The sequence below is a fragment of the Styela clava genome, chromosome 12 (assembly GCF_964204865.1).
Source record: "Styela clava chromosome 12, kaStyClav1.hap1.2, whole genome shotgun sequence".
Lineage (NCBI taxonomy): Eukaryota > Metazoa > Chordata > Ascidiacea > Stolidobranchia > Styelidae > Styela > Styela clava.
Window position 1 is genome coordinate 7,981,105 of NC_135261.1, and position 22,799 is coordinate 8,003,903.

A 22,799-nucleotide genomic window follows, 5' to 3' on the forward strand; every position below is an offset into this window, starting at 1 on the left:
AAGATAACAAATTGCTGAATCTGTGAATTGAGCTTATAATAAAGAAATAAATTGATTTTGTCAATGTTTCAACTTGCAGACTTAATCTGTTTAAAAGATCAACAAATAATAATACAGTAATATGATAATATATAAGTACCAGTATAATGCTCAAAACTGTAAAAGAAATGAGAAAAAAAGTGCGCAAATCATCGCACTTTCAATTTGTTTTCAATCGTACGTAACAACATCAAGTACCGTAATTAAACTATTAACATGATATCCTGTATATTCATAGTTATTACTCTGTTACTTGTAAATTAATCGAAAAATACGAAATAGAGAGATGTCTGATTACGGAACGGTACTACTATCAGCTAATTTGGAATATAGACTACAGATAATTATATTCAAATGCATAATGTTCATTACTGCATTATGAGCAAAACAGCTCAGAGTTAAGTTCAAAGCAACATGCAATTGAACATACTGACATTTATATTCTGACTTCTGAGAAACAGTGTTTGAGTTTACATTATATTACTGTATCAGCTAGTCAAGCGTTGATGATTCTCATTAATAGTGTGGTTCGAATTGTGTTAAAGGTAACATATTGCTGTAATGAATGATCAAACTGTCTCTCGTTTGAGACCAGGTATAAAGAATCAATAAATAATTGCTAATGTTTATATTGGTTGTTGATTCAAGCAATTAGCATGCTCTTGTAAGTTCTGTATCAAGTTTACTTCAATAGATTAGTGATATCTATTTGTGTTGTTTTATCGAACTTAAGTTTTACCATGTAGAGTTCGCCGTGATTTCTGTTAAATAGGGATATGTTCTAATTTGATGATGGTTAAGATAGATGGATTATATAGGCTACATATTGGAAATAAATTTGTGTGGGATTATGATTAAGGTACTTGTTTTTGTTAGATTTATTCTTAGTTCATGGCATGTCTGCATGTTGTGTTTGTTTCGTTGTTATATTAAAGCATTTTTTAGATCTGGACATTCCAAAAAAGACTACCGAAGGATCTAAACCATAATTCTGTATGGTATTAGCATAATGGTGATTGTAAAAGTGTTCAGATAAAATTCGAAAATTTGAAACATCAAAATGTGTAAACTTGAAATTGTATACCTATAATATTTATATGGAATATTTTTTGGTGCACATGTACATTTCTCTATGATATATAGATAGGTGTGTTTTTATCCAACCAGCAGATGTTTCGAATTCTTCACATTTGCCAAAGTTCATTTTTCAATTTAAAAAAAGTCATGACTGATCACATAATTGTTGAATTTATGTAAAAATATTTGTATTGTAACTGTTTGAAATGTTTTCAATTATTAGGCCATATTTTTAGGACATCTCTAATAATATTCTATCTTGTTTATATTCATAGGAATTATGTGAAATAATGTTATGCATTTGTTCCATATTAAAACGACATGGGTTAGTAACTAGTAAGTAGTAGGTGAAAATTGAGTTACCGAAAAAAAAAACACTCTCGAATCTGAAAGAATATTTAATTACGGCTAACCATGAACGGAATAAAAATTGACAGCTCTCACGCGCAGGTAATTTTTATATATTTTTTTAGTAATTGATGATAATTATTCAATTTGAATCTTTGTCGTCTATGATATAAATGTATATCTTAATAACAATAATTTTTTTAAATTTTTTTTTAACAGGTTGAAGATGTCCAAGTTCGATTAGGGGATCTTCCCCATCATAGGGCCATGTCTGTATCAAGCGTGGCATCTTCATCTGTAGCTCCAACAAGTATTTTGGGTGATCTCAGTGATCGTAGCACAAACGATAGTGAGGATGAGCAAGAATATTCACCAAAAAAGATTGCACAAGTTGATAGATATGGATTTACTGGTGGAACACAATACACAGATCCAAAGTAAGTTTGAATTATGGGCCCTTGTACTATTCTTGTAAATTCACAATTTACTTTGTACTCCAATCATTCCAAAAATAACTCTTGACTCCTTACTCAAAATTTTAGTTCAGGTGCTGGCTGTTGGTTTAACTGTTACATAATTAAATTACGATAATTAAAACTGCAGGCCCTTTTTAATTGTCTGTTGAGAATGCTTAGTCAACTTTATGCTTTGGAAATTTCCGTTTTCGATTGTCATCATATAAAAGTGTGATTGGTATTCTGATTCTTTACCCTGAAAAATTCCAAATTTCATCTTTGACTGCCTCCAGTCTCACATCCCTGGTACGTACATCTCTTGTAGTAAAACTGTTTAATATTTTTTGGTGAGAAGTTTGGGGTTAAAGGCAAAAGGATGGAAATTTGATGTCGAAATAAGTGGGGTTTTATTTTTTCCTCGTTTACTCTTGGAATCTTTTCTTGTCAAATGAAAACAACGGGCATTCTTCAACTATAGTAAAAATTATAGAAATGGGAAAATTTAATTCACAGATTCGTGTGTGGAAATATTTTGAATTCTGATTCGTAATTCTTTTCAACAATATAGGTAGATGTCATTTATATATTTGAAGCTTACATCCCAGTAAGTGATAGACTTACGGCAGTGGTCGTCAAACTTTTTGAGACGCGACCCCATTTCAAAAATTATGAAGTATGATAAGCTTGTGACGCCAAGGTATGGCAAGGAAAAAAATATTTCAAACCACTAAAAACTAATCACAGTAAAATCTCATTCCCAAAAATTTTATCACACGCTCTAGATTTCGTGTTACAATTTAGGTATTGCCGTCACACAATAGCCTTATTATAAAAGATATCACTGTAATTCAGAATACCCAAACTTGCTATGTAGTGCTAGTCAGCTCACTATAGAATGCACGCGATAGAATAATGAAAAATGAAACAAGAATACAACGCCGGACACTCGGCGACCCCCGAAATATTCAAGGCGACCCAACTTGGGGTCGCGACCCACACTTTGGGGACCACTGACTTATGGTATGTAGTATAGGGCTCACAATAAAAATGGGAAAAACAAGTGGTATATCAAATATTAATCTGATTGGGTAAGACAAAATTTTGTTGGACATAGGTACAGGTGTTCTCTTCAATGTTGAAGAATTTACAATTAACATTTGAGTTAAAAAAAACTCTAGGCTTGTAAAATAATTGAACATTTTGTAACAAATTATTAGGTGAGACGTGGGTCATCCATATCTTAACTCTTTCAAGCTTGTTTGAATCTAGTATGCTTGGATTATCCATCATTTATGCTTGGTTTTTTATTTAATAATTTTATGTGGGAGTCTTGTTGCAACTTATGAATCATCAATCAGCGTTAGGTTTGTTTGGTTTTCTCACAAATCTGTATTGTATATTATTAATATTATATCAGAATTGTAACTTTTGATTCACTAGTTGCATAGATATGACATTTCTTGTGAACAAATAGGCAAGATAATCATGTCATATTATATGTCCCATCATTGGTATTGGTATGTACGCTCAGAAACTGTGTATCATAAATAATAATAAAATTGGCTGCTTGATGAGATTATAACTAGAAACGATCAAATTGTCACAGTTTGCTCATAATACATATTCAAAACATAATCTGATTTAGACCATGTCATGGATAGATTAATAATACATGTTGAGTAGACAATCCAAGAGAGATGAAATACTCAAATTTTCAAACCTGTTTAGGCTCATAAATTTATTGGCAGAATTTTGGAAGCTGTCGATTTGCCATACAAACAAATTTAGAAGCAACAATACATAATTATTTTGAAATAATAAATTTATCATTGCTATTTACAGTTCAGATCTGATGTCTGTTGATAAGATTCGAGCTCGAGAACAGAAGTGGCTTTCTATGTTGAATAATTGGGAAAGATGGATGTCCAGAAGATTTCCACAAGTTAGTTTTTTTGTTTAGGCTTTTTTGTATGTGTGACTTTTGTCATATTTAGAATTCTATCATGCAATCCGTATCAATTTCGAACCGATAGGCAAATAAAAACCAAAAAAATATTTTTCAAGTAAATTTTTATAGTTTACTATGTGCATCCATGACATAGGACAAGAATGGTTTCTTTTTTTTTAAACTGATGAATAATAAAAATTCGAACTGGCCAGTGTAAAAGTATTCCTATTTCAAATACATTTTTAGGTATTATTTTTGAATATCAAATATGGAATAAGTTCTGAGTTGCGTAGATCAATTTACAAAGACATAAACTTGATGTTTTACACTTGATGATACAGTAATCATAACATAAATGAGGAATTATGCATTAATTTATAAAATTGACAAATATTTAAAAAAAACATAGTCTTTAAAATCCATAATTCATCATCTAACCTATATATACCCTTAGTAAATGTAGCTGAATGTTTGATTCGGTTGAGACACTGCTACGATAAAATAAGGTTTCAATTTCTAATTTCAGTTGGTTACACAGTAGACAACATTCTATGTTATCGTCATGTATTCCTGCTATTGAGATATGTTTAACATCAGTCAGATGGTAGTTAGGTAAATGTCAAACTAAGTACACATTATAGAAACCAGCCCATGTTAGTTTAACGGGTTGATTGCTTTTGAAAGACTCTCATACTTAAAGCTACACTGTATTTAATACTGGTGTACCTATGTTGGATATATGGCAAAATAAGTCTACTCTTAAAAATTAGACAGGAAATTGCATATATTGAATAATTAAGAATGGTTTCATTTGAAAATTTGTCATTTTGAGTATTTATTATATGATGCCACAGACAAAAAGTATCTGTATTATCAGAGAAATAACCTTACTTCAATTAAGGATATTTTTTATAACCTGGTGTGCCATAAATGAAAACAATGCAAAGCAATGCAATAATCGAATCGATTTTGTAATCAATTTATATTCAATCCTCTAAATTGTTGAATTTACAAATAATACAGAATAGTGTCATTTGGAAAGTTATCATTTTTAACCAAGTCTCATGCTATGACAAAAAAGATACTTTCTATCTCAGAAAACTGTAAAAAATCAATCAAATTGTTGTATATCTTAAATTTCATAATCCACGGTCTACACTCAGACACAGTTATACAGAATTTTCATAAGTCCCGAATGCCGGATTATTTTTATGGATTTAAGAGTCGTCATCTTTACTCTAGTTACACTATATCAAATATAAAACTAAAATATTTTCTTAATCGTAAAATTATGTTTTCATAACATAACTGGCAAAACGGTTTTGTCAATTTTCAATCATTGTAAAACACATTTTCCCACACTTGATATAGAAAAGTTCTAGCGCAATTTGACACTAACATTGTTCAATCTGGCTGGTGTATGTCAGTACCACCCACATTCATGGGATACCTATTCATCATAAATACATAAACCATAAAACATTTTATGATGGTGATATTGCATTTTTGATTGTTTTCTGAGTTAATGTGTTATTTACACCTCAATCATGTCGGTGAAAAATAGTCTAATCTAAAGCATAATCTGTACAGAGGTATCATGCTAAAAATGCTCCCTCTGCTAATTTAAAATTTATATTATTTTTCATGCTTATTTATATGCTAATTGCTAATAGTGTGATATTTTGCTATTTTTTCCCAAACGAGGCTTCATGAATATGACATATATTAGTGAAAGTGTTTTTCACATGAGTATGAATATAATAGAAAGTCTAAACTGAACTAAAGTGTTCAAACTATCATTATGGCTACTAATTAAGAATCAATTATAGTGACCATGAAATGTCAGTGGCCTAATTGCATATCATGCTTTCACTTCTATAATTATGAACATCATATATTTAATTTATTTCATGCCAGCAATGTCCATATCCAAGTAATTTGGGTATTTTAGAATTTCATGCTCTTTTCATATTACCTCAAGTAGCCTCATGTGACAAAATCTTTATACAAGAAAATTGATGAAAAACATGATAGTAAAGATTACTGTAATTCCCACTTTTTTGTGATTCAGATTTTCGCTTGATTTAATTTTTCGGTCATCCTATTTCATGCTCTATTACTATTTTTCTGCAGTGTATTATGTACTCAAGTACATACACCGGGATAATAATCTGCTTCTATATTTAGTTGTGAAATTACGTCAAACATACCGTACTAGTTTTGGTTTGTATCCTGTTCGCTAAGTGTTTGCATTTCCCATACTCCTTTCCTGTGTCCTTTCAACAAAGTATCATCAGTTCACTATATAAATACAAACTACTATTTCTTTATTATATGTTGATACTGTTGAGATGAAAAAAATTATATCAGAAGATTGGTATAAAGTTACTTTGCTGATGGTTATATTTTGAAATGATGTACCGTATATAGCAATAAATGGATTTCCATATGACAGCATACTGAATCTAATTTATTTATTCTTCATTGGCTCAATGAACAGCAAAGCCAAAGTCCTTTCGGAAAAATTTTAGGCATGAAATGATAACAATAATATTGTTAAATAAAATTTGAGTCTTATGATATTCAAGAAAGCATTATATCAAGGAAAAGTATTAAAAATTGCTTCTTTTTTTCAATACAATTTGCTATAATTGTGAAATTCTTGATTGTCCCACTATTTATATGTAGACATCCCTTTATTCCCTTGTAGTGTTTTTTATTTCCCATTTTAAACTATCGTATTTATGATATTTAAGAAAATTATTGTTATAAAGGGTTAATGATGTGTATTTTTTATACGTCACTTAACATACCTCTCTCTCTTGTCCTTCCATATCTAGTAACCCCTTACCTATCATATCATTTGATATCAATAGCTGCTTGTATTGGGCCTTGTTCAGAGTTGACTTTGAAGTCTAGGCTCTCTCTCAGCTAGGCCACTCCAATTTCTTGAATTTAATTTGTTTCGATTGCAATTTTATTTAATTTGAACAAGATTATTACGCTGGAAGACATATTATAATAACCAACATTCAAATACATCAAAAGTAGCATAATCTTTTATTTTAAAACATTTATTTTAAATGAATATATCTATTTTTTATTCAAGGTAAAAAATCGTTGTCGGAAAGGAGTACCACCATCTTTACGAGGTAGAGCATGGCAGCTCCTGAGTGGAAGCAAAGCTTTATATGAACAAAATCAGGGAAAATACGCTGTAAGTATCAATCGACCTCGATACTTCAACCTGTTTATGTACTCCCATAGTGTGTGTTAGGGTTAGGCCATAATTTTATTCCGATTTTCCTTATTTTAGTTCTATTACGATTTCGGGGACTGTCTGTGTTACCGAGTGAATATACCCCTTGCCCATAAGCATCAGTCCCTTTACAAAACTTTGTTCAAAGTAGCCGAACAAAATTAGTAACCTCCAGATATATTGGTACACACACTTCTGGATCGCCCCTTTCTGTTTTCGACTTGTATTCTTCTTTATATACTGACACTCAAATACCATACATTCATCAGGAACTTCTCAAAGCTGATGTCGACCCAAACTGTATTGACGACATCGAAAAAGATCTTCACAGACAATTTCCATTCCATGAAATGTTTACTGAAAGGGGAGGGACAGGCCAACAAGATTTACGCGACGTACTCCGAGCTTATTCAGTATATAATAAAGAGGACGGTTATTGTCAAGCACAAGCTCCTATAGCAGCTGTATTGCTAATGCACATGCCAGCAGAGGTACAATACTATTTCTTTTGTTGATTTTTAATTGCGGACTCATTATTGAAGGGAAGAGTTAGCTAAATCGAGTAATACTGCTATTTCTGTGACATTCTAAAATAATACTTCTTAGTATGGAATGCCAAATATATATTAGATTTTATGTGATAAGCAACACATGGGAGAGAGAGAGATTCATTTATAAAAAACTATGCTATTAAAAGGGAAAATAATCTTATGAATTTTTATAAAAATGCTACATTTTGTAGAAATTCAGTGAATACCGGTAATTTAAACATTGAATTATGTTGGTCGTGGTCAGTATGCAAGACATTTGCAGGTCATTGATTTCGCTGACTATTTTGTTTACACTCAAACTTTCGTAATTGATTGTGAAAATATATAAAAATAAAATGAAGGTAGAAAATGAGTCGACAAATCATTTTTTTCCTTCTATGATTCGACACTTTAGCAACCTTGAAATTACTGAATTTTTTACCATAAAGCAAATTTGGGTATGAGCCATCATAACAATCAGTCATCTCGAACCATGCTAAATTTATTTGTTTTTTTTAGCAAGCATTTTGGTGTGTTGTAGCAATGTGTGAGCATTATCTGCAAGGATATTTCAGTCCTGGTTTGGTGAGTAGTTTTTTTTATGGATGTATTTCCTAATTCTATACTTTATCAACCTCAACTTTTTTTGTCAGAAATTTAGTTTTGTTCAAAGCTTCCTACATCATCTGTTACACATACTATTAAAGTATGTCTAATACAATAAAATTTGTATACATATCTTGTCCTATCAACTGAGAATCATTATGTGTACTCAACATTAAACAATCTATTATTCTGAATATATTTTGGGAGAATATTTTTGAATATTGGATGTAGGGATGCCACTTTTGGATTTACGAATCGGATCGATTCGAATCGCATCTTTTCCGGATCGATTCGAATCAGATTTACGCGATTCGGAAAAAGAGAGCGATTTAGCGAAAAAAAAAACATTGAACGTGTGTTAATTGTTGTTTTCGGCGGTGTTAAAACTACCGAATGCGTTTATGCAGCACTCCAAATAACACCAAATTACGGGACCGAAAGAAAAACATTGAACATTTGTTAATCGTTGTTTTCGGTGGCGTTAAAACTGCCGAATGCGTTTATGCGGCACTCCAAATAGCAACAAATTACGGGACGTAAATAAATGAAAATGAATTTTTCGTGATTGACTTTTTTACTTGTCTGCCGTCATTTGTTTCAAGTTCGACACAACACACTCTTTTACGCATCACTCGAGATGATGTGTGGCGTAATTACCAGCAAACTGCGAGTTCAGTTTTCCACTAAATAGCCGAAGTTTCCATTATGCGCGAATTTAAATGGATCGTATACCTGAAAATTCGTGACAATTTTGATGAAAATTTTCAACAGCACACCTGCGCTGCGACTAAGTTATTGTACGCCCTGGCATGATTGGATAAAGAATCGGCCACCGACGTCTAGATAATGTTTAATTTTGATTGAAATTTAATTTAAACTTTGTTCTGAGAGCAATATTTTGCGTACATTTGAAGAGAACTATTACTGAATGAGTTCATCGGCCGGCAATGTTAATTGACAATCATGTTTCTCATCCTAAAATATATATTTATTTTGTTTGCGTTTGTCAGGCTTCCACTCGAGTGGCGATAAACGAAATCAGGGGGACATAATGTAATAGTACATACACGTCTTTTTTCAGCTGTTACAAAAAAAAGTAGTATTTACTTTTAATTTTGTTAGCGCGATACAAGCGAATAAAACATTTCGGATTATTTCGAGCAAATGTCATAACGGACAGGTGGGAGTAAATAATACTTGAGGAATGGCAACTTGTGCACTGTTTTACATCAACACGTGGCAGATTTCATACCAGACCGAGCATACTGTGCGAATGTCGTCTTACTTTAGCCCCAGCGACCATGTCCGATCGAGATAAAGCGTCAACCAATTATCGCTCGTCAGCGCGGCGTCCATTATGCACATTTGGACTTTCTGAATTACGAAATTAAACGTAGTCCACATTAATAATGAAGCCCGAGTTAGCCAATAACGCTGTTAGCCACAAATAATACTTTCTCTAATATTTATGGAAATTTTTGTTCGCAATCGTAGTCGGATGAACGATTGTTTTTATCGAATTTAATTTAATCGTGGTTAATTTTATCGTCTTCAATCATATTCTTGTAAGCATTTCCCATTTATAGTAATTCAGATGCAATTAGAATGTTTTTGTCGTATTACTCTATGCTGCTAGCATAAATATAAAATATTGTACTAAGATTTTGAAGATAAAGAATCGGTAATAAGGCCGGCCTTAATTCAATATAACAAGAAGGGAAATACCACGGTCACATATACTGGTGTGGGACAAGGAAAAGCAGTGCTGTTACTGTGTTTACGACATAACAGTACAACTGTTCCCTGCTTATTTTCTCATATGAATTCCATCAAATTGCCTCAGCCCTGATACAAGTATAACACAATAACTCAGTATTGTAAGACTCACAGATAAGTTGCAACAGCAAGTTTTTCATCAATGCATTTATTAGTGATATCTATGACCTACATCTTTTTTATCATGATGAAAATAAGTGTGGCTTATTCACTGAAAAACCCTTATCATCCTTGCTATATAGCCTATTCCATTTTCAAATTTTTCTCTTCTAGATTTGAGCTTTTTTGTGACTTTGGGCAAACATACGCATGTAATAAAAAAAAAAGCTTAATGGAATCAGATTCGGAAAGATTCGATTCGAAAAGTTTTGATTCGAGATTCGATTCGAAAAAAAATGTATCCAGAAGTGGCAACCCTAATTGGATGCATTCTAAACTGTGTTATGTCCGAAAAACATATTTGCAAAAGTTATCAGTGATATTTATTCATAATGATTGAAATTGGAACTGCAGAAAATATTCTTTATTAAGAGTTTTATATAGTATATATACTAAGAATATTTACAGTTCACATGCCTGTCATATGCCAATTACTGAAATTGAAATTTTTTTGCGGGAAGGTTGTTCTCAAGCTTTCCATTCATAAAATCAAGAATTCATTACATCAACATAACTAATTTCAAATTGTATTTGGGGACTTGTTTTGGACATCCGTAGTTTCAAAATCTGAACAGAACTCAAAGATGTGAGCGTCCCAGTGTTGTGCCAATTTCAAGTTAACAGTTGCATGTTTAAAGTCTGTTAATTGTGCTGTTTCCGATAGAAATAAATCATTAAGATTTTAATATTCCTGGCATGTCGCAAAAACAATGGTTGCCTGAGGGTATTTACACACATTCAACTCAATTCTATATACTTAAAAGATGATAAAGTATATTTTATTGTGAAAATCATAGTATGTAACAGTCACTTGACCGGCTGATTACATTTTGAAGGAAACACACATTTTCAACACCATAATCAAGCATATATTATTATTAGTGTTATTTTATTTTTACCTAGTATGCTTGGAATAGTGGCTAAAATGTTACTTGAAAAGCATGACAATTTTTCCACCAAATCAGACTATCTCGGTGTTATAAATTTATTACATTTACATAAGTATGTAGATCTTTGAGATAGTCGGTTGTGCTGCTAGTTTTATATCTGATATGGTTGTGAAATTCTAATCAGGCAAGCTTTCACCTGGCTTGTTTGATTACTTATTATAATTTGACGAGTGACAATTTATAAAAATAAATCCATTTTGATGTGAAATCATATAGATTTACAAAAGATGCTAAAATGTTTGAACACGAAGGCCAAAATGAAGTAGTACAGGTATGCAATCTGGCACAGTAGACTACCGGTACAGCAGCCTTCACAACAAGCTCAATTTTTGATAACTTCACCTCACATAAAAAACGAATTCCATTGAGCCCATAGAAATTTTGGAAATAAATAAAAGTAATAGCTTTCTGAGCTTCTAGTGAATAATACAATCTTTAACAACTGGAAATTTCCAAGTACATGGCCCTAATTAATTAATGAAAAAAAGCAATTTCTCATAGCAATAATGTCAATAAAAAGAAAAATATCAAGAACAACAAATAAAGGAGCATAATAAAAAATGATTCATATGTATACTTAGAGTTTAATAGTCAAGCAATTAACAGTACCTGTGCTTGGATTTCAGTATTGGTAATCCATCAAAACTAAGGAGGCATTCATTGATCACATTATTGAGTGGTCATTAGTGAATTACTTTGATGCAATATCACATTTCACCATTGTGATTGATCTTATGCCCATAATCATTTTATTCGAAATCGTTGCACAAGCGAATGTTGTTACTTGAAAGTTTATTCAAAATTTGTTTTTTGTGAACATATATGGTGGGGTTTCCAACAATAGTTGTAAATTGTTATCAATTCAAAATATATTTTATTCAACAAACAGAGTTGAAAATTCATCATGTTGAAAACTTAGTCTCATAGTATTTATTACTAAACACTCAATAATTTAATGACTTGCGCATATCACACGAAGAAGGTGATTTTCGACAGAAGTTACAAGCAACCACTGAGGCACCAATAGCTACTGCCACTGTAAAGACTTAAGCTTCTGTAAACACTGATTGACCCGAGATTTGGAATATCTCTGGTCGAAATGCTCCAAGCAATCACTATGGGAGGGGGAGTGCAACAGGCAGCTCGCCAAGTCATTTAGTGTGGCGGTTGTCAAATATTCAGAGTTCTGATCCGACCCTTCATGTGTGAAAATGCATAATGATTTTCTCTCTTGTCGCTGTGTTTATGAGACTCTTATAAAACAGAAGCCTGGCAAGAACATAATTTTTGTGCAAAAAGTCCAAGATCTTTTGCCGTTAAATTTTTTGTGTGGCCCAATTAATTGTTGCACACCCCTGCCATAGGATGATAAAAAAAGAATAACTTTAGCACAATTTTTTTTAATATTCAAAAATATAATTTTTGACTGTATTTAGTTTCGGCTAACGCTGTTTATACGGTGAGGCGCACCATAGCAGCTTGTAATATGTGATTGTAAACAGATTTTATCGAGCTGTTTAAAGCTCTAAGCTTTACAAATAGCAACTGATGTGATAAATATACCTTTCATCACGTCACTTATAAGCAGCGGATGTTTCTTGCTGGCAACCACATCATCACCATTGTTTTGTCAATCTTATATAGGAAGCAATACAAATTGACGGCTACGTCATGCAAAGTCTACTTCGCAAGGTATCACCTGCGGCATATAAACATCTGGAAAAGAATCAAGTAACCCCTGTGTTATACATGACTGAATGGTTTATGTGTGTCTTCAGCAGAACTTTACCCTGGACTTCGGTGTTAAGACTTTGGGATATGTTTTTCTGTGAAGGTAAAATATTATCGTATCTTTTGGTTTTGACTTTAACTAAATGATTGAATTTTATAATTTACAAAGTTCTCTTTGTTTTATGGACACAGGTAATACTACTGATTCCCTTACTTTTTGGCAGAATTACCTTATTGTTTATGAAAATAAATTTAATTTGTAAAATAAGTATGAAGTTGATAGCATGAAACTTTTTTATGGGCAGTTTTCATTCCAAGTCTCTGTCTCAAAATCTTATGTGAATCAGTGAGACTCATTTTATATTTTTATCTAGAAGAGGGTTGACTTTGTTCAAACATAACGCCACAGAATAAATTTGAAAAAATGTGATACACAAGCATTGAATTCCTCAATGGAGCATTCAGAGTTAACTTAGAAAACAGGCCATGAAATTTGCTTTTACAACTAAATCATAATCCTATCATTTTAGTAAGAACAAATTAATATAGACACAAATCAAAACTTTTTTCAGGTATCAAAGTTGTATTCCGTTGTGCTCTGGTATTGCTGCGAAGTACACTTGGAATGTCAGAAAAACTCAAATCTCTGCCTGGATTATATGAAACGATGGAAGCATTAAGAAAAATTGATCCAGTGTGTATGAAAGAAGATAGATTAATGTTTGAGGTATGTTCTGTGTTTTCTAGTCTAGAGCCTTTTGCAGAGTGGCGTAGTTGAAGAAATTTTCCATATATACGAAAATCTAATTTGTGTATATATCGTTTATTGACAATGTAATATTTTTGCTATTTTTTCACTCTTTTTTCTGAAAAAGCATCCGGGTGCTATCATGGATGGCAACGAAAATATGCTTATGTTAAAATAATTTAATTTTTCATCGCAATAATTTTGACTCGATCACAACCCTTGGGGAATTCAGAATCCCAACTCCTAAGAATTCAAAATTTCAACTTTGACACCAGAGTCCCGGAAGTGTATAAATATGAATTGACCCCAGAACCCTAGTAGATAAGCATATGGAAATATGGGGTCACTCCCATAAAAACAGAAGCCCATAAAGAACATACCTTTTGTGCAAAACGTCCTAGATTGAAACTTTTTAGTAATAATACTAAAAGAGAAGTGCAAGTGTTGAATGAATTTTTATAAAACACAATTAAATAATTTATGGTCCTGTGGATTCTGTTTTTTGGATCACCCTGTAATAATTTTCTTATAATTTTGAATTGAGCCTAATATAAAATCCGTTTATTATTGTTCAAGATTATCAACCTCAAAATCAGTGAACGAGATCTCGAACACGAACATAAACTTCAGAAAATTAAATGGAAAAAAGATAAAAGTTCTGCTCCACCTATATCGAATACTGGTAAAGAAGGGAAGAGGGTTTACAGGTACACACCTACGTATGGAACGGACTCAAAATACAAACACAAATCCAAATCAAAAAAGGTAGATTTTCGGTAGAAATCCTCGCATTTCTGCACGAAACACATTTGCATGGTGGGGTGGTATCAACTGCATGGAATCATCATCACACGGCACTAATTTTTTTTTAATTTGCATGTTATTCTTCCTATATTATTGATTTAGGTATAGAAGGTTCAAAATGCGGTGTTTAACGAGGATGAAATTTTGGATTTTGAAAAAAGTAATTCCTACAAAGTAACCGATTTGATGAAAACGTTTAGCGAAACATAATTGAAATCCAGTAAATAATTTGAGATATAAAATAAATTTCTATGCTATTATTTTTTATAGTCTTAGTAGCTTTTGGCGCTTAGTGTTCGTCTGCAACTCCACTCAGAGAATAACCTCTTTTAATTCTGAATTAGTGCCCCCAAATCTCATCCAAAAGATTCCAATGGACTCTACATTCTTCATTGAAAAATGTATCGGTTCACAGCGGCTTAGAGAAAATCTCCTTGATTAAAAAATGACTACTGACAACTCAGAATACCCAATACCAAATTGAGTTTTAGGGTACTGTGATCATATGATATCACACTACTTTGGTTCCCATGTTCACTGAGATGACTATATGTGAGGAATATTGTATTCCTTGCTGTCACAGTTTCATGTAATTACCAGTCCAATGTGACTTCTTCATAGTGCATGCATCTAAAATAAATTGGCCTATTAATCTCTTAATCCACCTGCGATGGTAACTGGACAAGAAGCCTCTGTTTTCCATAATTATCAAACTGTCTTTCTCTTTCCTCTCCCATGGAACAGATAAGATGATCTAAACATTATATTTAAGTATTTTTGGGTTCTTGCATTGCCATCCATCTCTTCTCATACTCTTCCTTCTCCGTATTGTTCCCCCTTACATAATTTCAAAAATCTTTACTTTGTTATTCACATGCAAATTATTCTGTTGGTCTTTATTTGGAAGAATCAAAACATATTTCAGTTATTATTTATTTCAGTCTTTTAGTAAGGTTGTATAATATTATTACTTCACTTTTATAATTATTTTTGTTTGGTATTATCTTTATTGTTTTCAAACCAGATGTCTTTATAGAATGGCAGCTAATAAAGCATTCCCTTTTTAGCAGTTCTAATATCACTAATCTAATCGTGCTAGCAATTGATTTTACTATCAATATTGGATCATGGTGAGTGTAAGAAAGTATGTATACTCTGCCGAACTAGTATAATTCCGTTCTCTCACTGTAGTAATTTTGTAGATGGGTAGCTATTTATTCGGAGCTTGATAAACTTTATGATTGAATGTTCAATTATGGATAATTTCATCTTGTTTTTCCCAATTAATACTGGTAATTTGATTTCAATATTAAATTTTTTTCTCTTCTATTGTCATCTTGTGTCATCATCGTCATCGTCAAAAAATCGATTCTAAACTTTTTTTAGAACATCAACGCAATAAGTGTCAATTCTCTGGCTATTATTGAGCAAACACACAAAAAGAAAGATATAAATAGAAAAAAGCAAATGAAAACAGATAAAAATGAAGGAAAAGCCAAAATACAACCAGACGAAAATGAAGACGAAAAAAAAGAACGGAAGGCATTAACACCAAACATGAACAAGCGACAAACAAACTTAAAACCGGGCGAGGTTCAGACTCGAAGGAGGTCGCCATCTGGTGAACCAGTTATAACAATGTTCACCAAATCCCCACCAAATAATGAGAGTAATGATAATGTGACATCGGATAATAAAAACGTTTTGCAACCTACAGGTGACGAAAATAAAAAAGATGAAGTTACTGTGTTTTAAAGGTTCCCTTCTATCTTCTATATATAGAAATTGATTATGGTAATAGAGCTCTTTTAATAGAGTAGTATACAAAAATGTGTTTAAATCCATTATTCATCTATACATTCAATTTTGAGCGCTTGATGTAATATTGGATTTAGTAGAATGGAATTGATTTTAAAATTGGTGCTGGGAAAAATTACACATTTGAATTTAATAATTTCTTATTATATTATATTTAATATTAGCTTCCTATGTATAATTGGCTGCTTCTGTAAAGCCTTTTTCGGAGTGAAAACTCTTTTATGTGGGTTCAAAATTGGGTACACCCGTAGTATGTGTACTAGGTTGGGGTTAGACCATAATTTTATTCCTATTTTGGTTCTATTACGAGTTGGGTACTGTCTGTGTTAGCCAAGTGAATATACCTACTGCCCATAGTTTTCAGTCCCGTACACAACTTGATGTGAAGTAGGCGAACAAAATCAGTTACCTCCATATTGGTACACACACTTCTGGGGCACCAAAATTGTTAAATGAAAGATTCATATACTGGTGTTATTCACAATCGGTTAAAAACAATTATCACTCATCTGACTTATTTCATAACTTTGTTAGTTATTCATCTATTGTTTCTGTATCTATTGGTCTATTTACAACTGTATTAATAATATGTTATTTTATCTATATCACATGTATGGACCGACCTCAAAACATTTTCCGAACCACTATTTCATGTTAGACACTTTTTAATTATAATATCAATCAATTATCCTGTGTCTAAACAATTTCATATCTTGGGATTAAATACCCTAAATCTTATATAGACCTATTTTCAATCCCAGTTATTTTAATGATTAACAGTTTTGCACATGATTTATCACTAAAATCTAGTAAAAATGTGCTGTTTGAAAGTAAAGAACTGTGTACATTGTTTTGATTTTACTTGTCTTTACCAATTATTTTCTCTTATTTGTTTGTCATTTTGTGATTTGATTGGACCAAAAAGTTTCACTTTTCACAAATAATTTTTGGTTTTGTTATTCTTGACCCAGTGTTATAAAATATTATAATATAAGTCACAAATAACTTGACGTCGAAAAATTTAATGCTGTGGTAAAAGCATTCACTGGTTGACGAAGATCCAATTTCGAATGAAATTTCGGATTAATTTCATGCGTTATCGAATACCATAAATGTTTTCCCCTGGAACTCTCTATCTCAGCTATTTTCTCGATCTTGTTGGCTTGAACTGTTCCAAATGTTGAGTCAATTAGCGTTTACTCGCTCTCACTGCAACACCATCAATCCAAAGTAGTTCAATAGTTGTTGGGATTGTATTAGTCGCCGGTAACTTTGCTCAGAGATGAGTTGACTTTTCATCTGAGTTAATGACCCTTGTTTGTGCTTCTCCTATATGAAAATGCACAAAAACACTAATGCTAAGTGCGTTTTATGATCTCTGGTCTTTCCATGATGTTCATAGTGCTCCATATCTTTTGGTCTTAATTGTTCTGTTGAGATGTATATGAAATAAACACGTCGGGCTTCCTTTTTATTGATGTATAAGATTTGTTAGTTTCATATAAATCATAGTTTATAGTGGCATGTACATTCGTTAGTTAAAGATTACCATGCTCAGAGAAATGGAACCAAATCTTTAGCTGTACATGTTTTGTATCCTTTGTTCCGTTGCCATTTTCATTGTGCACAAGCAAAAATGGGTCATGTCTCAACAACCTTCTTTTGCAACTAGACTGAATTCTAATGTATGATTACCTCTTCCAAAATTCACCTCCTGCATGGAAAAAATTCCAAAACTGGTACTAGAATAATTATACTTAAACTTTGGAATAACAAAATTACATTTGACATTAATTTCTAACCAAAGCATAGATTCAACTCCCCATCTTTAAGAATGCCTGAACTTCATATTTGTATCCAATAACACCGGAGTAACGGCAGAATACAACCCCGCTTACAATGTTAATCTATACTCATTAAATTTTAAACAAACAGATGTTATCAAACATTTAACCTGTATATTTTACATTCATATACTCTAAAACAAGTGTAGCTTTTCATATATTTAAATCTTAGTCAGTTTTCGTTTCTTCTGAAAGATTTTCTTATATCATTTATACTCCTAATCAATTATTGACAATTCATTAGTCAAATAATCTATAATTATCTGTAAAATCTGATTCCAAATTGAACCTGTTGTCAGAGTTTTATTCATTACACTCTAAATAATGTTCCGATTGCATAGATCGAGTTTTGTTATTGCTGTGCAATACTTTTTTTTTTCAGTCTTTTTAAGTAAGCTGTGCTTTTTGGGGTAAACATTGTCACGAGATCTTTTGTTTTGCCATGATTTTTTAGTTTTTCAACAAGGCCAAGTTTAAATGATGGTCGATTTAAGCTTGAAAAACTGATTATCTTTGGCACAAACTTGCCTGTTTTAAGTAAATTTTATTTGTTTGTCAAGTGTTATTTAATTTTCCAAAGAGCTGATTGTACACAACTCTCGTTCTTAATTTTGTTTTTACTTAGTTTTATCCGACTTTGGACTGTTTCATCATTTCAATTTTGCGGTACAATGAAAATTATATTTGTAAATGTATATATGTGCTATTGATTGCACTAAAAAGTTTATTACTGTAATTGAGATAGATTTTACCAAAGAATGCTTTTCTAATATTGACAACTCGAGGATATACTGTTGTTTGAATTACAGTAATGTTTCCAAGTTATTACCTTTCTAAATGGAATTGGGAGATAAATTATCAAGTTTATATGATTGTGTACATTGCTTTGTAATCGAAATATGGAACTAAAACTGTCTTTGCTGTAAATTAATGTTCTTATTTTACATACTTGTTTATATAGGCAATTTCCGTGTAATTCTTGTGCACATTCGCTGCTGCTTTTTTTAATTAATTTCAGACAATTTAGCTTCCATTGCTACTTGGAACTCATAATTTGCTTTCCAATGGAGGATGGCTCATTGATCAATCAAACTTCCTCGGAAGCATGGGTATTTGTGAATCATGTTTGGCCGATCTTGTTCCTGAGATGGTCATCTCACACATCCTTACTGTTATTATAGCAAATGCACTTCTGTATTCCAGTGCAGTAATTTCTTTTTTTCTTTTCTTTTATCATTTGACCAATTAAAGTTTATGATGATAAATGCCTCCTTTACTTATTCAGCGAGTATTGATGTAATTATTATTGAGGTGGTAGCTATTTTTTGTAGCTATTTGAGGTGGTAGCAAATTTGGTCAAGTGAAAACAAGGGAATTATTGTTTATCTATAATTTGCGCTCAATCCCTCAGTAGTGAACGAAATGATCTTTTTCTAAGAGAAAATTTCACTCCCTGCCAAGGCCACACTTGAAGCTGCCAACTTTCTGGTTATTCAGGGCCCAGGGGCGAATAGGATTGAAATGTGATTTTGATAATGGGACTGTCGTCCTAGTGCGTTGATCATTTCGATAAAGTTTGATAGGAAATTGAACGAGAACTACAAGAACCGCTCTGAAATGAGAAAACATGTTTAGTGTTTGGAATAGCAACCTGGTTCATTAAATTGAAGTACTTCGATCATCTCACACATAAAATATACTTTCACGGTTATTTTTCTATGAATCCTCACGAATTTTCAATTTGGGGAATTTATAGTGAATAATCAAAAACGTGAACCACCCTACTGCGGCGGGGACGTCATAGAGTGATGTGGCAACCACTATTGTGGCGGGAAGCGAATTTTTCCTCACGATCTATTTCTTAGGATTTCATTCCGGATCGTAATTTTGGAGACGTCAATTTTTACCCATTCTCTACCACGGATTTGTCACTCTCGCTCTTACAAATTTTGCGTTGATTGGTAGGACTGAACATTGATTGGTAAGACCAAACATTATACAACAGGAAAGTTATCATAAACTCAATTTTTTTAAGTGATGTTTTCATTAAATAAAAAAAATATTATACAACCGTGGTTCTCAAACTTTTTGTCTCGCGCCCCACCTCAAAAGTAACTAGTTAACAATAAGCTTCAAATAACAGATATATAGTTAAACAAAGTAGGCTATGTTTTATTCAACGAACACGTTAGAATACGTGGATGGAACGTAAATATTAAAATCAAAGAAATGTGGGTACTCCCGCAGTATGTGTACCAGGTTAGGGTTAGGCCATAATTTTAATCCGATTTTCCTCACTTTAGTTCTATTTAAGTTCGGATACTGTCCCTGTTAGCCAAGTGAATATCCTCCTGCCTATCGGTTTCAGTCCCTTTACACAACTTTATGTAAGGTAGGCGAATAAAATTAGCTACCTCCATATTGGTATACACACTCCGGAGCACCGAAATGTGATTATCCGAAATAGGGCGGGCAAGATCAAATCCAACAAATATTTTTATTTAGCTTCACGCCCGTCGTTTGATAACCGCTGTTCTAGTAAATGCGCGGATAGTAAATATCGAGCGAGCTTTGATTGGTAAAACCAAAGATTAAAAAAAACGCGCGGGGTAAGGGTCATCAAAATAAGTGGAAACGAGGCTTGATTGGTAAAACCGAATATCCTAGAAAAAGGGCGTGGTATTAGTCACCAGACAAAGTAGGAACGAGCGTTGATTGGATAAGCCCAAGATTCTAAAAAAAACGCGCGGGGTAAAAGTCATCAGAAAAGGCAGAATCGGGCGTGGAGCCGAAATTTTACAAAACGCGTGATAGTAATCAACGCTGCCTCGACCTGAGTCGTGTTAGTAAACTTGCCGTTCTTGTGCCATCAAGATGTCAAGATGCTACGTTTCTGTTTTGTTTACAGGGCTATTCTATGGTAGTCGCGGACATGTGATAGGTCAATATTGAATATAACCTGAAGTTATGAATAGTCTTCATAGTAATAAAATCAAGTAGTCTACATAAGAGTCATCCAGAGTTGAGTGTTAAGCGTGCGCGGTTTTTTTTCAACTAACGATATAGTTACCGGTATAGGTCTTATTTTTCGGCATTTAAGAACTCCTGCTTGTTTAAATCATGAAACATGCTGTTTGTCGCATTAACCTTTTACCATTACAGCATTATAATATAATCTAGAATCTAGATCTATACAATATTTAATAGGCTTCATTATTGAGGAAAAAAAATAATTGGCAGAGAGTATTCTATCGACGTCATGGTGTGGACAGCAGGAGAAATCACGCTGGCCAAACTTACAGCGATTATAACAAAATCAGGCGATTTTTTTTTCTTATGATGCTTATTCAATACTTGTCGCTTCGAACAAGACCCTATGCAAGCATCCACAGATACCCCACGATATGCTATGAGTTACTTTTAATTAAGTATAATTTCTGGAATTATTATCGACCAGCCACGTCCTGGTCGTTTGTAGATACTATTCCGTATTCGTTGAAAATATTTGATAAAAAAATGCAATTTTCCTACCCCTAGCAAGGGCAAATCTATGGCGCCCATGGCAAAGTTTAAAATGCGCCTCCCTTGATAGTTAGTTGACAATTTACAATGACTGTCATTTAAATGAGATACATGTTCGTTATTATTTTTGTTGAAATACGAGTTTCAGTTATTTCTAATTCGAAATTATTCTATTAAAACATTTTACGATTAAAACTTCCTGCTCTTTTTGCGCCCCCGCCCAAACAGTGACTATGTCACGAGCCATGCTTGCCACACCCTAGATACGCCGCACACTCCTAGTTAGTTGGTTCGTATGTTAAAATATATTTGAGACAATATGTCGAGTAGCAACATTCTATCAATGCCAAATGGAAAGGGTTTCTCTGAGGAAAATCATTTCTGTCCGCTTTGTAGATTCGATTTTTGGCCCACAATTAGCTAAATGTTGCCACCCCCTTGATTTTCATAAACTGAAAAGCTCCGAATACGTGCTCCCCAAATATTGAATTACTATAAGCTCAATTTCCCCTAACATTAAAAATAAAATTCCAAGCGTGCATTAAATCAAATTTAATAGCAGCAATAACATAATATGAATCCATAAATACAAGAACAACATCTTTAACAACATCTAATTTATTTTGTCATTGCAAAGAATAGGTTGAATGACATTAAATCAAAAATGGAAATGACGTCTTGGAAAGGGTGGCATATTGCTGTTGGAGACAAACACAAAAACATCTGTAGTTGCGAAGTCGATTTTGAGTCTTGAATTTCACAAAACCGAATTATAAAACCGACTCTCCATAGCTTTTCTTTGGCGCCATCTCAACAGTTTTCACCTTACAGAAGCTATAATAATGAAGACCACATGTCTCTACTATCTGCGAGACCAACTAAATTGTGATTTAACAATGTTTGCTAACTAGATGCGAACACGGCGCGCCCAGTTGTTCTGCAAAGTGGCAGAAATATGGCGTTTACAAAATAAACTGTTACGTCGATGAAGACCCGGAAACCCCCCTGAAATTGTCTAGGTATACTCTTTTGGGTTAAGTACCTCCAGGCCTAGCAAATACCATACGGATTATATGCCAGCATTACCAGAATACGTATTATTCCCAAGAATAACATATGCAAAACTAAATTTGAAAGACCGAGCAATAATTGCTGAAAATGAATTTATTTTAAAGAATAGATATT

General features: G+C 32.8%; 1 protein-coding gene across 2 annotated transcripts; it reads left to right on the top strand.

The window, feature by feature from the left end:
• The first annotated feature begins 189 nt into the window (after positions 1–189).
• LOC120329314 (TBC1 domain family member 10B-like) lies at positions 190–19,357 on the top strand. 2 transcript variants are annotated; one of them, XM_078118941.1, is made up of 10 exons: positions 190–1,566; positions 1,684–1,901; positions 3,762–3,861; positions 6,977–7,084; positions 7,396–7,617; positions 8,176–8,241; positions 12,792–12,981; positions 13,451–13,605; positions 14,203–14,333; positions 15,817–15,973. In XM_078118941.1, the coding sequence occupies exons 1-10, from the start codon at positions 1,531–1,533 to the stop codon at positions 15,830–15,832; spliced, it is 1,242 nt and encodes a 413-aa protein (XP_077975067.1). In that variant the 5' UTR covers positions 190–1,530; the 3' UTR covers positions 15,833–15,973. The 2 variants fall into 2 exon arrangements, with proteins under 2 accessions (XP_077975067.1, XP_039251833.2); XM_039395899.2 differs by having other exon boundaries at positions 193–1,566; positions 14,203–14,391; positions 15,817–19,357.
• The last annotated feature ends 3,442 nt before the right edge of the window (positions 19,358–22,799 follow it).

What these genes read in the sequence shown, in the direction of transcription:
- LOC120329314 (XM_039395899.2), top strand. Translation starts at nt 1,531, where the DNA reads ATGAACGGAATAAAAATTGACAGCTCTCACGCGCAG. An exon ending in TAATGCACATGCCAGCAGAG is followed by an intron (nt 7,618 to 8,175) that starts GTACAATACTAT and finishes TGTTTTTTTTAG; the next exon opens with CAAGCATTTTGGTGTGTTGT. An exon ending in GATATTTCAGTCCTGGTTTG is followed by an intron (nt 8,242 to 12,791) that starts GTGAGTAGTTTT and finishes AATCTTATATAG; the next exon opens with GAAGCAATACAAATTGACGG.